This window comes from Mus caroli, unplaced genomic scaffold (genome assembly GCF_978045245.1).
Source record: "Mus caroli unplaced genomic scaffold, Mus_caroli_1 scaffold_14, whole genome shotgun sequence".
Classification (NCBI taxonomy): domain Eukaryota; kingdom Metazoa; phylum Chordata; class Mammalia; order Rodentia; family Muridae; genus Mus; species Mus caroli.
This window is the reverse complement of record NW_028227269.1, coordinates 101,911,117-101,925,097: the sequence shown is the minus strand read 5'-3', so window position 1 is coordinate 101,925,097 and position 13,981 is coordinate 101,911,117. Positions and strand designations below refer to the sequence as shown.

The 13,981-nt window shown below is 47.2% G+C and overlaps 1 protein-coding gene across 1 annotated transcript; it reads left to right on the top strand.

The window, feature by feature from the left end:
* Positions 1-4,779: 4,779 nt before the first annotated feature.
* LOC110307471 (serpin A12) lies at positions 4,780-13,770 on the top strand. Its single transcript, XM_021179701.2, has 4 exons — positions 4,780-5,413; positions 7,361-7,631; positions 12,193-12,340; positions 13,582-13,770. Exons 1-4 carry the CDS (start codon positions 4,780-4,782, stop codon positions 13,768-13,770), a joined length of 1,242 nt encoding a protein of 413 aa, XP_021035360.1.
* Positions 13,771-13,981: the final 211 nt, after the last annotated feature.

Here is a 13,981-nt window from a genome sequence, read left to right as displayed (position 1 = left end):
ACTCAGTGTATTCTGGTTATTACTGACTTCTCTAGCCAACTGCTATTAACCAGAGAAGCATCGTGCAACCCCACCAGTACCATAGTTGGTCCCTGTCCCCACAGGCACCATACCCACAGACATGACCTTCTCTGGGTCAGCAAATGTTTGCAGACAACATTTACACAGGCAGTGAATATGCAGAGTCCTTTTTCCATCCTTGTATTGTGTAAGCTTACCAGTGTGATGGTGATTGCCAGAGAATCGGCATTGTATAGTGACTATCAGCAATGTGGTGATGATTTGAAATGCATAGAGGATGTACGGAGGTTGTGGGTCAGCACCATATCATCTTATAAACAGGAACTGAACCCACCAGGATGCCAAAAGAAGGGTTATACATTCATTTATATGCATACATGGGCACACACACACACTCCAGGTGTCACTGTGGAAGGATAGTCCCTTCCGCAAGGACTGACCACATGCAGGCTTGATGCTAGCAGTGTAACTTGTTCCAGTGGCTTCTTCTCGCAGCTAGGGGTAAATAGGAGGTGAAATTATTCATAGGAAGAAAGAACTGTTTTCTTAAATAATGTGGGATGCAAAGGACCAGGGAATCACAACGCTGTCTCTTGTGTGCCCCACAGCCTTTGGCATCGACTTTCTTTTTCGTGGTTTTATTTTTATATGCGTGATTTGTGTGAGGAACAAATACACACTCATACACACAGAGACACAGAGAGAGCCATGTGCACACTCCAGCCTGCAACCCAATAAGCTCTTGCTCAATTCAAAAGATCTGACCCATCAATTTATTGGGAAATAACCAGTTGCTCTACTATTTTAATTGCCAGAATTAAAAAAAAAAAAGCCTACTTCAGTATCTCACCCATCTGACAAATTTGGGTCAGTTTGGGGGCTGTGGAAATAGGTGGAAGCATGGAATTAGTGTGGGCTGTTTTGGAGTAAAAAGCCAAAGGCGGGCCTGGCCAGGGAAGGGCAGGAGGCCTGAAGTGAGCGTTAGAAATCACAGTGGCAGTGCCACAGGCTTATAGAGGTGGAAGGTGTGGTCCATGGCCGTGTCCTGAGTGGGTGGAGCCTCGGCTGGGCAAGAGCATCTGGTGGGGAAGAGACCAAATTGTGGCCCTTACCCAAGCAGTTTTACACATGAAGATGCCGCTATCCCAAGGGTTTACAGAACACACAGATAAGAGAGGGGGGCTCAGTATCCCAGTGTGAGATCCCCTCCCAGCCCTCACTGCTGTGACCCGGCACTGTAGAGCCCTATAGGGCTGGAAGTGGAGCTCCACAGAGAGCCCTGCGGTGAGAGGGAATGTCAGTCGGGCTCCTGGGGCCCAGCAGCCTGCCAGCAGTTGGCTTCCCCCCACCCCCTGCCTGGTTCAGGCTTCTGGCCTGCCTGCTCTGACTTGCACACAGCTTCCACGTGGCCCTGACTCCCAGGGAGGTTGGCAGATTGTCTGTGGAGAACTTTGTGTCGGCTGTGTGAGTGACGTGGCCTGGCTTAACTTTTCCATTCCTGAGCGTTGGGAAATGGCCCAGGGTGGCAGTCTGCTTTGAGCAATGCAAGCTTCTATTTTAATCCAGGGTGCCTGTGGCAACAGTCCCGCCCACAGAAGCTAGCGCTCCAGTTTTGTTTTGTTTTGTTTTGTTTTGTTTTGTTTTGTTTTGTTTTGTTTTGTTTTGTTTTGTTTTGTTTTGTTTTGTTTTTCAGACAGGGCTCCTCTGCGTGGTCCTGGCTGTCTTGGAGCTCACTCTGTAGACCAGGCTGGTGGTCTCAGACAGAGATCCGCCTGCCTCTGTCTCCTGAGTGCTGAGATTAAAGGTGTGAATCACCATCAATTCAGCTGAGTTCTTTTTCCTTTACTTTATCTAAAGCATCTTTATAGATTCTAGCATTTCTCTCCCATAATCTATTTTTGCCCAGGCCATCACTAATAGCAAGTTAATTTTAATTGTTACTAAATGGGATTCCAGAATGGGTAACGTGTTTGGGGGAAAAAAAAGACTCAGGGAAAACAGGACAGTACCAAATGTATGCCAACAAACAGGTCTGAGGTTCACCTTCCTAAACAAAAATGCTTCAGAAAATTACATCATAGATACAATGTTACATAAAATGGGAGTTACAGAAGGATGTCGATATTAAGTTCAAAGCAGTGTTTCATTCTACAAGCTCATTATAAGTTCAAAGCCACAGTTTCACATGGCCTTGCTTGATCATAGTGCGCACCTGTGGCCTCATCCTTGGACCTGATCTAGAATGAATGTTTTCCCTTGAACACAAATTTGTCCCAAGCCTATTTCTCTTTTTAGTGTAATTATGAAAGCTTATTGCATTTCTTATTATGAAGCCTTTACTTACTGTTATGAAGAGTGGACACATTCTAGTCGTGATTCTAACATTAGTCCATCTTTCTAGCAAACAACTCAAGCCATCTCTTAAAACTCTCTTCCTAAGATCAAACCAGGAATTCTATAAAAATCCTTAATTCATCTAAACAGCATTTATCAGTGAAAGCTCATCTTTATGTTGATCTGCAGGAAGTCTGCTCCATGGGGTGGGCTAATGTGCAGGAATCCTCAGGCTCTGTAAGGAGACAGGAAAAGGCATATCAGCTGCAAGAAGCATTCCTGAGATAAATTCTCTTGGGACCTTGCCTTTCAGAGCTTACCCATCTTGGGACATGCAACAAGGTGGGCCACCTCCAAGAAGGTCACCTGCTAACCTTAGCCTTTCCTAAATGGCTCCTGACACTGGTTAAAAGGAGCCAATTGTCTCAGAAACTTATAAGTCACATCCTGAATCCCAGAGAAGGACAACACCCACCCATCAACTAATTCTGCCCAAAGGGTCAGAACCTCTTAAGATCCTGCTTGGGGACCAGACCAAGGCTGGCTGGCACCTGAATGCCACCCTTGTTCTGCTCCCTCCACACATACTGGTTCCCTTATTTACCCATAGGCTCTCGCTTTAAGATGGCTCTCAGCTGAGTCCTGCCCCCAGCTTCATGCTAGGGCCTTTACTGTTGTGTTGTTTACCATTTCCTATGGGCCATGAACTGGGAAATGGAAATTACAGGGAACAGATGGTGGCATAAGAGATACACATAGAGGCATGGTTTTGCTCTACATAGGAATAGCCCAGAAAATTACTGAATGCCATGTTCTTGGCAGCTCTATGGACCTGCAGAGTCAGAGACAAAGGGAAAACAGTGAATGGCATTGTCTTTAAGAGTTCTCTGAGCCACTGGGAGGTGCAGCATCTGAGAAGTCAGGCCCAGAGCCAGCCAGGCTTGGCTTTTGTCTTCACTGACACTACCCTTTCCCCTTTCCTGAAGAGGCTGAACAAAGGGCTACCAAAGACTGGGGTTTCTCTCTGGAGGACACTAATTTCCTATAGATCATGGGGTCCTCTATAGAAGGCTTGATCTCTGAGAATTAGTCAAGAAAACCAAAGCCAGCTCAAGCCAGCCAACCCCAAGGTGGAAATAAATTGGCTTGGTTTTGGAAAAGTGGAGGCAGGTGGGTACCAAAGAAAGGCTGATTCAGGGACTTAAGATGTCATTAGATGTGACTCTTCATTTCTCTTTATCGCTGTTTTTCTTCTTGCCATGTACATGTGGGAGAGGTGGCTAGCTCTTTAGGTTTGAAGCTATGTCATTAAAGCAATCATACTTAATGGGACTCCCATTAAGTACATCCCTCAGGAAAATCACTGACTGACTGCAGTTGAGTTCCACTCTCACCCATGAAACAGTGGTAACAAGAGGATGAAGTGTTATTCTGGCATGTTCTCAGTCAAGTGTCCACTCTGCAATATTCTGTTATTGTGGGGGCTGGTGGTAGAATGTCCTCAAAGATGTTGAGACACTGCTATCTTAAGATAAAGGAGGGGCTGAGGCTATAGATCAGTGGGCAAAGCACTTGCTATGCAAGCAGAAGGGCCTGAGTTTGGATCCTCAGAACCCACAGAAAGCCAGGAACAGTTGCAAACATCTTTAACCTTAGTGTCCTGTGGCAAAATGCCAGGCAGACATGGTAGAATCTCCAGAAAATCCTGGACAGCTAGTCTGGCCTATACAACAGTGAGCAACAAGAGACCTTGTCTCAAACAAACTGGAAGGCAAGGACTGACTGACTCCAAAGGTTGCCCTGTTCTATAATTGTGCATGCACACACACACACACACACACATGCACGCACGCACATATGCACATGTTCATGTGTATCACATATATGTATGTATGTGTGTATGTGTTCATTCATAAACACAAAGATCAGAGAGAAGAGCTCAAAAGCAAGAGTGGTAGACTAGCAAGATAGCTTAGCCAGTAAAGGCACTTGCTATCAAGTTTGACCTAAGTTTGAACCCCAGGACCACATGGTGGAAGGAGGGAACTAACTCCTTCAAATTGTCCTTTGATCTTCACATATGTGCTGGGGTGGGGGGTGCACACATGCATGAGTGCATACATGCACATGTGTTCTCAAAGCAATAAATAAATAATTGTGAACACACTTTAAAGCAAGAAAGGTGTTGTATGCTCAGGCTTCTCACTTTGGACATGGGAAAAGTAAAGTCTAGCCCCCGAGGAGATGACAAAGATTCGATGCCATCAAGTCTCTCAAATCACTCGGCTGTGGTGTTCAGCACCCTACAGCCGCTGTCTTCTCCCATGGGTCTTCCTGGTGGCTAAGATAGGAGGGAGCCATGGGGTTCTTCTCTTCTCGCTTTAACCTCAGATCTGCTGCTCAACAGGATAATCCCCAAGGACAATGACACGCATGCTGGACCTGGGCCTGTTTCTGGCAGGCCTCCTCACTGTGAAAGGTCTCCTGCAGTACAGAGATGCTCTAGATATGTATAACTCTCCAGTCAGGGTCCAAGAGTGGAGGGGCAAGAAGGATGCCCGGCAGCTTGCTCGACACAACATGGAATTTGGCTTCAAACTACTGCAGAGGCTGGCCAGCAATAGCCCTCGGGGAAACATCTTCCTATCCCCACTGAGCATCTCCACTGCCTTCTCCATGCTGTCTCTCGGGGCCCAGAACTCCACACTGGAGGAAATCCGGGAGGGCTTCAACTTCAAAGAGATGACAGACAGGGACGTCCACGTGGCTTTCCACTACCTTCTCCACAAGCTCAACCAGGAGACGGAGGACACAAAGATGAGCTTAGGCAATGCTTTATTTATGGACCAGAAGCTGAGGCCCCAACAGAGGTTCCTGAACCTGGCTAGGAATGTGTATGATGCAGACATGGTGCTCACTAACTTCCAGGACTTAGAAAACACTCAGAAGGATATCAACAGATACATCAGTCGGAAAACCCACAGCAGAATCAAAAACATGGTAAAAAGCATAGACCCAGGCACCGTGATGATTCTCACAAATTATATTTACTTTCGAGGTAAGGCTAGGGGCATGTTGGTGTGGGGAAGGTAGAGGGATTTGGGTTAGAAACTTGACCCAGTCCTTTGCTTACTCTGAATCTAAATCCTTGTGTCAGGAACAGTCCAGACTCTGCCCTCTCTGGCTGGAAAGTAAATGCCAAGAAGCATAACCCACCAAGGAGCTGAATCCCCCAAGGGATTCATAGGGGGGATGTCAGGGGAGATGAGCATTGCGAACCCCAGATTCCCGTGTGTGTGCTTTCATTGTGGTGGATTATCCTCATTTGCTTTGGTTTAGAAGTTGGAGTCTCTGCTTCCTAGATAAGAGAGAAAGTGAAAGTTGGGGAGGGTTACTCCAAGGTCTAAAACTATTCATTCAGGGCCAGAACCCACTTCTCTAGGGCTTAATGCTATACACCTTGCTTTATAGTGCAAGGTCACCTGGGACAATTGAATGATGGTGGTGGTGGTGGTGGTGGTAGCAGCGGTGGCAGCAGCGCGGCCATTTTGACTGGTGGTGGCGGCCATTTTGGCTGGTGCCTTCGTCCCTTATTGATCTTCAGAGATTTCCTCAGTATAAAGGAGATACTGAAAAAGTATATGGAAGAGTGTTCTCCAACATCTGTACTCACACAACAAACACATATACACAGGTTTTGGAAAAGTAGAAAAAAATGAAGAAGAAAAAAAGAAAAGAAAACCAGAGGCTCACACTCTCCAGTCCCAGCAAGGCCATCACTTGGCTCAGTAATGGTCCCACATAGGGACGCAACATAGGAAGATTGATGACTGCTGAGGGAAAGGGAGACAAGAATGGCAGCCTGAATCACAGAGGGATATGGGGTAATCCAGGCTAGCTCAGCATCTCCATTAGGAGCAGGCACAACAACAGTGCAGACGAAAGGAGCACTCACTCAACAAGGAGCACTCACTCAATAAGGAGCACTCACTCAATACACACTAGACAGACTCCATCTGCTTCATCCCGTAAGTCACCAAGACACTCTCTGACATGCCTGCCACATCCCCACTCTATACATTAGGGACTGAAGTTTAAACACTTGTTCAAAACCATCCTTACAGAGCAGTGAAGCCAGGATTGGGACTTAGGGAGTCTTCCCCCAAGGCTCTGAGAACAGCAAGTTAGAAATGATACAACTGCGAGTTTATGGGCAATGTCAGGGCCTTCTCTAACTAAAGACAGCAGAAGCCTGAGGCTGAGGAGATGGCTCAGGTGGGGAAATGGCCTGTGTCGCAAGGATGAGGACCTGAGTTCAGACTCCCAGCATAGGTATTGAAATCCGGGCAAGTTGGTACAGATTTGTAACCCCAGCCCCGCAGGGTAAGGGGACAGAGACAGGAGCTCTCTGGCTAGTCCATCTAGACAATCCCTGAGCTTCTGGCTCAATGAGGGAGTCCTGACTCAAAAACAAGGTGGGGATTGATAGATAACACAGCATTAACCTCTGACTGTAACACTTGCATGCCCATGTGCGCATGCACACACACACACCCCATCAGTCAATCAATCAATCAATCAATCAATCAATCAATCAATCAAAGGGAGTTTGCAGACAGAGCTCTGCAGCACCGTGTCCCTGTGGTTTTCTTATGCCCACAGGAGAGGGGCGGCAGAATACCAAGGGAAGTATTTTCACTCTCACAAAGCCAAACAGCCTCAGGAACCACAATCCAGCCCTCTGTTAAGATACAAGCTATGGCCATCTGAGCATCAGGGGCCTTAGGGTCATGTACTCTGCTACCTCCCAGCCCTGCAATACTAGTGCCAGGCTCTTTTTGACTGGGTCCCTGGGCCTGTGTGCTTCCCACAGACATCTAGGCATGAAGAAGAACATAGCATCACTGCCCCTGAATCTGGTGGACGGTGGCCAGGGATCAGCGGGGTCAGGCCTCCTCCTTTTCTTCCAGACACCTTTGCCATTTTGTCCGCCTCTACTCCTCAGGCAGGTGGCAGTATGAATTCGACCCAAAACAAACCAAGGAGGAGGACTTCTTCATAGAGGAAGGCAAGACCGTGAAGGTGCCCATGATGTTCCAAAGGGGCTTGTTCGACATGGCCTATGACAGCCAGCTCTCCTGCACCATCTTGGAAATCCCCTACCGGGGAAACATCACAGCCACATTTGTCCTTCCTGACAATGGCAAGCTGAAGCTGCTGGAGCAGGGGTTGCAGGCAGACATCTTTGCCAAGTGGAAAAGCCTTCTCTCAAAAAGGTAAAGTCAGAGCCTTGTCCACAGAGACCCTTGTCTTTCCCCTCTTCCCTCACACTCTCCTCATTTCTTCTCCCCCTAGTCCACAGCCAGGCTCTCTCTGGGGGCTCTGTAAAGGTGGGCAGGAGACTGGAACACATCTAGGAGTTGGTGAGGAGTGGCTATTTGAAGTTTATGCATTGAACTTATGGGAGTGTGGGGGTTCCAGTCTCGCTGGAAGGGGGTGGTCAGGGAAAGCTTCACAGAGGAGGTGGCATTTAAGGTACAGCTTGCAGGCTGTAGGGAAGAAAGAGAAGTCATGGATTCTTAGGCAGAGGAAACTTTAAGGACACTCCGCTCCTCTGAGCAGAGATGCATCTTGTCTCCCAGCCCCCTCTCTCGGCCTGGATTAGCCAAAACCAGGAGTGTCCACCGCTTTTCTAGGAGACTTCCATCTCTCTCTAGGCTGGGGACTTGCCCTCATATGCTAACGGGAAACTTTCACTTCATCACAGTACACGTGATGAGCCAATATCCCTACTTCCCAAGCCCACTTGGGCTCGCTGGTAGTAGTGAAGTTCTTTTGAAGTATACATAGGGAGCCAAGCCTAGACATAGTCAACCCCCTTTATTGGGCAATTTCAGAGGAGAAGGGAAAGAAGGAAGAGGAGATGGGCTATTCTTTCTGAAGCCCCTTCCACCATGGAAGAACTAGGGGAGGCTGAAGGGCTACACCATTTTCCACATCAACAGATAATGCTCCGGGGTACTGGTTAATTCATATTGTTGTTCCACCTATAGGGTTGCAGATCCCTTTAGCTCCTTGGGTACTTTCTCTAGCTCCTCCATTGGGGGCCCTGTGATCCATCCAATAGCTGACTGTGAGCATCCACTTCAGTGTTCTTGACTCTAGCTGCATATGTATCAAAAGATGGCCTAGTCGGCCATCAATGGAAAGAGAGGTCCATTGGACATGCAAACTTTATATGCCCCAGTACAGGGGAACACCAGGGCCAAAAAGTGGGAGTGGGTGGGTAGGGGAGTGGGGGGGAGGGCATGGGGGACTTTTGGGATAGCATTGGAAATGTAAATGAGGAAAATACCTAATAAAAAATATTAAAATAAAAAACAGATAATGCCTAACCTTTCCCTCTTACACCCCAGATTTCCAAGCATGTAGAACACGTCAGAATTCAGGCACCAGGGTCCTCCAACCTGGCTTGTGTAGTGAAGGCAGAGTCTTCACACAGTTTGAAAGCTGTTGCCCAGAGTTCCAGAGCAAAAGCTCGGGGTCTCCTCAGAGGAGACAAAGCTTCCTCTGTGAGAGGCACAAAGCTGCCAGGCTTTTGAAAAAGCTACCTTTCCATCAGTCAGCTTCAAGGGCCCACGCCTTCCTTGGGCTCCCTGCCTCACCGTGCCAGTGGCTTGGGGACCATCTGTCATGCAGTAGCCTGAAGTTTTTTTTTTTTTTTCAATTTTAAAATTCTTATTCATAAATTCTATAGAGAGTGAATGATGTTGAAATAGTTTTTTTTAATATTTGGTCTAAAACACTGCTTCTTTATGTTTTAATTTTAAACATAAAATTTCATTTGGAAAATTTAAGCTAATTTTTTAGTCAACGTGCAAGATGATGGATTCCATGATGATATTTTCCTATACATAAAAAAATCTATGTATGTGTATATATACACATATATGTGTATACATGCATCTCTGTGTATATATGTATGAATATATATATGCATGTATACATGTGTATTCACACATATATGTGTGTGTGTGTATATATATATATATATATACACACACACACACATATACATATGTGTGTGTCTATTTGTGCACTGGTCCCTTCTTCCCCACATAGTGCCATGATATCATGTCACATATGTATTATGCCTGTTAGTGTATCTATGTGAATCTACATTCCATATTTGAAGAAAATTTGCTATTTTGTTTTTCCTTTCTCCATTACCCTCTCTTATTCTCCCTTCTGCTCTCTGCTCTCTTTGAACCCAATCTCCACTGTCTTCTTCTAAATCACAAATTACGTGTGTGTGTGTGTGTGTGTGTGTGTGTGTGTGTGTGTGCGTGTGTACATATTTAAGTCTATATCCACATACACAAGAAGACATTTAATATTTGAATCTTTCTCCTCCTTTCTCTGTTTCTGTTTGTTTTGACAGAGTACCCTGTAACCCAGGCTAGCCCTGAACTCCTCACGTAGCCAAGGATGACACTGAAGCCCCAAATCTCCTGCCCGTGCATCCTGAGTGCTGGGATTACAGGCGCACATAACCGTACTTGGTTTAGATGCTTGCCTTTCTGAGTTTGGCTTTTTTTATTCATTTTCTTGCAAATGTAGTACTCTCTAAAGCTAAGTAAAATTCCACTCTGTGTGTGTGTGTGTGTGTGTGTGTGTGTGTGTGTGTGTGTGTCCATTTTCTGTATCTGTTCGTCTGTTGATGCGGCCTGTGTCTTCTGCGTGTCATCCACGAGAGCTGAAGCCTTGCCACGTTTGTACCATCTCCATATTTGTACACAGACACTGTGCCCTTTCATTCCCCCAGGGACATCATTTGCTTTTTGCTTCCTGACATCAGCAACGTCTGAGCTCTCTTTAGAGCTGACACCAGCAACCAGGTCATTATTACACTTCTTGTCATGCAGTCATCTCATGGAGGTTAGAATAACGGACAGCACACTGTCGTGACAAATCCACAGCAGTCATGAGGCACACATGTCCCCCCACCCCACCCCATGCTGGTAGGTCTGTGCGCGTGGGGGAAACCCCTGATGTTATTAACCACTCTCAGCTACTCAGTTCCCTTCCCCTCTGCTGGTGAGCGATCTGAAACACTTGCCTTTACTTCCTGGCCGGCCTTCTACCTCAAACTCACTTGGCCAGATGTTTGTGCTGTTCTCTTCTCGAAGACTATAGTGACTGAGGGGCCATGCTGCAGAGTCCAGGGTTAGCACCTGGACTCTTTCCTATGGGCCAGCCATACCTTCTCCTTCTGGAGTTCTGCTTGCCCCTCTCCTTTGCTGGCTCCCTTCTCTTGTCCCTGTGTTAGAGCTCAATGCCACAGGGCTCAGTCTGGATCTCTCTGCTATCTAGATTTTCCATCTGGTGACTACAACAGGCAGAAATCTTTCAATACTGTGTCAACCATGAGGCTGTTCCTGCCCTCAGCCTCAGTTCCCTGCCTCCCAATGCCAGAGTCCTGTTAACTCAGGATATCTGATGGGATCATAGTCTCTGTGTGCTCAGCACACACACACACACACACACATACACACACACACACACACACACACACACACACACACACAGAGAGAGAGAGAGAGAGAGAGAGAGAGAGAGAGAGCTCCTGCCCAGGCCCACTTTTCGCCTTTCTCAGTTTTTGGCAATTCCTCTCCATTAAACCAAGCTTGATCCACTGGGCCATGGTTGATCCATTTCTCCCAACCATTCCCACGTGTGTCAGGAAGCTCTATTAACCTCACACTGAAACAAATTGGGTCTCAGCCTCTTCCCTCTGTCTCTGAGGTTCCCACACCAACTGCCTGTCAGTGGTCTATCACCTAGCAACAATGCCTATCCCAAGCATCAGATGCTAAGGGTATATTTTAAGCAGAACTACAGAGCTATTCTGAATCTTAATAAGACCACAGCCTCTGCTCATTCAGAATTTGACCATGGCTCCCTGTTGACTCAGGGAGAAAAATCGATCTTGTCCAACTCCCTTCCTTCCTCAGGGTTGACCCAAACCTCTTGTTTGACCCCTATCATTCCTGATTCCCACAAGTTAATCTATTTATTTTGTTATTGTTGTTCACACTTACTGCCCCCTTACACACTACCAGTATCTGTGAGTGTGACACACTATACTTTTCTGAGCATTGGTTTCATTATCTGCCTTCCTGCCAAGACACAAGTCAAATGCAAGGCTTTTCCTGTCCATCCCCATCAGGTAGATGCTACATGCTTAAAAACTATTTTGTTTTTAAAGAAAGAAAGAATAAAGAAGTAGAAAGGATAGTTTGGTGATTATCAGGCTAGCAAGAGTATCAAGTAACGAGATTTAGTGAAAATCTGGAATGAGCCAGAAGTAAAGGCAGAGAGGAGGCCCAAGGCCACAAGTGTAGTTCTCCTTTGCATGGCTCAGAAGACCAATGTCCTTTGCCCCAGTTGTGAGGCTTCTCGAGTGGGTTTGACCCCAGCTCTGACTGACTCCAGGTTTTAAGCTCTGCTGTCTCTAGCAGCAGGCTTTCAGGGGTCTAATCTGCCTCAGGCTACAGCCCAACCCAGTCTGCTCTGGGGAGATCATAAACACAGGGAAGAATCTGAGACTGTTTCCAGTGTATGTGTGCTCTGGGGAAAGCTGGGCAGGAAGCAGGATGTAGTGAGAGAATATGAGGTGTCTTGAATCCCAGAGTCGAGACTCTCTTATTCCGAGGACAGAAACCCTGTGAGCCTTGATACAGGGGCGATAAAAGCCTCATCCACCATTTTTCTAGGACCCCAGCCTAGATGATCAGAGAGCACTTCCCATCACCCCTGTCCTTCTCTCCTCCACAGAGTGGTGGATGTGTGGGTGCCCAAGCTCCGCATCTCGTCTACTTATAACATGAAGACGGTTCTGTCCCGCCTGGGCATCAGCAAAATCTTTGAGGAGAATGGTGACCTCACCCGGATCTCATCTCATCGAAGCCTGAAGGTGGGAGAGGTAAGCTCTCCTGGCTGGACTGCTGTCTCCTACTCAGGAGTCCTCCTGCAGCCTCAGCCCGAGCTGTGGTCAGAGCTCTGTGATCCCAGGCAAACCACGTCTCAGCCTCTGATTCCAGTCTTTAAAGTAGAATTGTCGCTCACATGGTTTATACTGGGCATGCCCTGAATCTTGATCAAGTGCTGGGACATCTGTCAGACCCATAGCCAGTCTGGATCTGTCCGGAACCTTCTCTCTGGGAAGGAAGGAGGGAGCTGCACCATTGAGACAGGCAGGCAGAGGCTCTGCAGCTGAGTAGCGACCCGTTAATGAGGGCAGGAGAAGAGAGCTATGTGGACGGCATCTTCAGACTTAGCGGACACAATATAAGACTCTCGGTTAAATTTAAATTTCAGAGCATAACACGCAACTATTTCATAACATAAGTATGTTCAGAATATTGCAGGGGAACCTATTCATACTTGGACATAACCATTGCTTATCATGAATGAAAATTTAACTAGGTATTTTATATATTTAGCAACCCAATTTGGGGGTTCAAAGGGCAGAAACAGAGAAGTACAGTGGGTATTAGGCACTGTTCTGCTGCAGTGATAGAACCATAGCCAAAAGCAACTTACAGAAGAGTTTACTGTGGTCTGTGGTTCCTGGGGAACGGTCCTTAAAAGGGAAGGCATAACAGCAGACAGCCAGAACTGGAAGCTGGCTGATCACATTTTGCCTACATACAGAAATACAGAGTGAAAACAGGCAGCGGGGTGAGACTCTAAACTCTCAAAGCCCAGCCCCAGTGACATGTTTCCTCCAACAAGGCTGCACCCCCCAAACCTCTCCAAACAGTGCCACCCACCAGGGACCAAGTGTTTAAATTCAGGAGCCTATGACTACATTTCTCATTCAAACCACCACTTAAGCGGAGTGCCCATCTGAGGGGGTGTGGTCAATGTGGGAGGTGGTGGAATTGTCTGGTGTTGAGTATAGTAAAGGGAGGGGGTCATGCTGTTCTGGGAGAGAACTGTGGTGGGGGATTGTGGGAGGATAGCAGCCCCCACTGCATCTCCTCTCCCCCCATCCCCACAGTCCACTATAACACCATCCTCATGACTATGCTGGCCAGATTGACTATGTGGCCAGATTGTCTCCCTCTCTGGGCTTCCCGCTCTTAGCCTGACATACCCATCCCCCGACCAACCTCTGCAGCCCCAGACTCAGCAGCCACTGACTGTCTCTTGGTTCTGCAGGCTGTGCACAAGGCTGAACTGAAGATGGATGAGAAAGGCACGGAAGGGGCTGCAGGCTCTGGAGCCCAGACACTGCCCATGGAGACCCCACGACATATGAAGCTAGACAGACCCTTCCTCATGATGATCTATGAGAATTTCATGCCTTCCATGGTCTTCTTGGCAAGAATTTATGACCCTAGTGAGTAATAAAGGAGCATTCCCTGTTGGCTTCAGACCCCACCCATTTCCAAGGGTTACACCTCCAAACCCTCTCCAAACAATGCCACCCACCAGGGACCAAGTGTTATGGAGTCCCAACACGGCCCAGCAGCCCAGCTTCCTCTAGGGACTTTGTGCTCTGTACCCATTTATAGCCTCTCCCAAGCCATCAGCACTCCTGGACCAAATGCCAACCTTT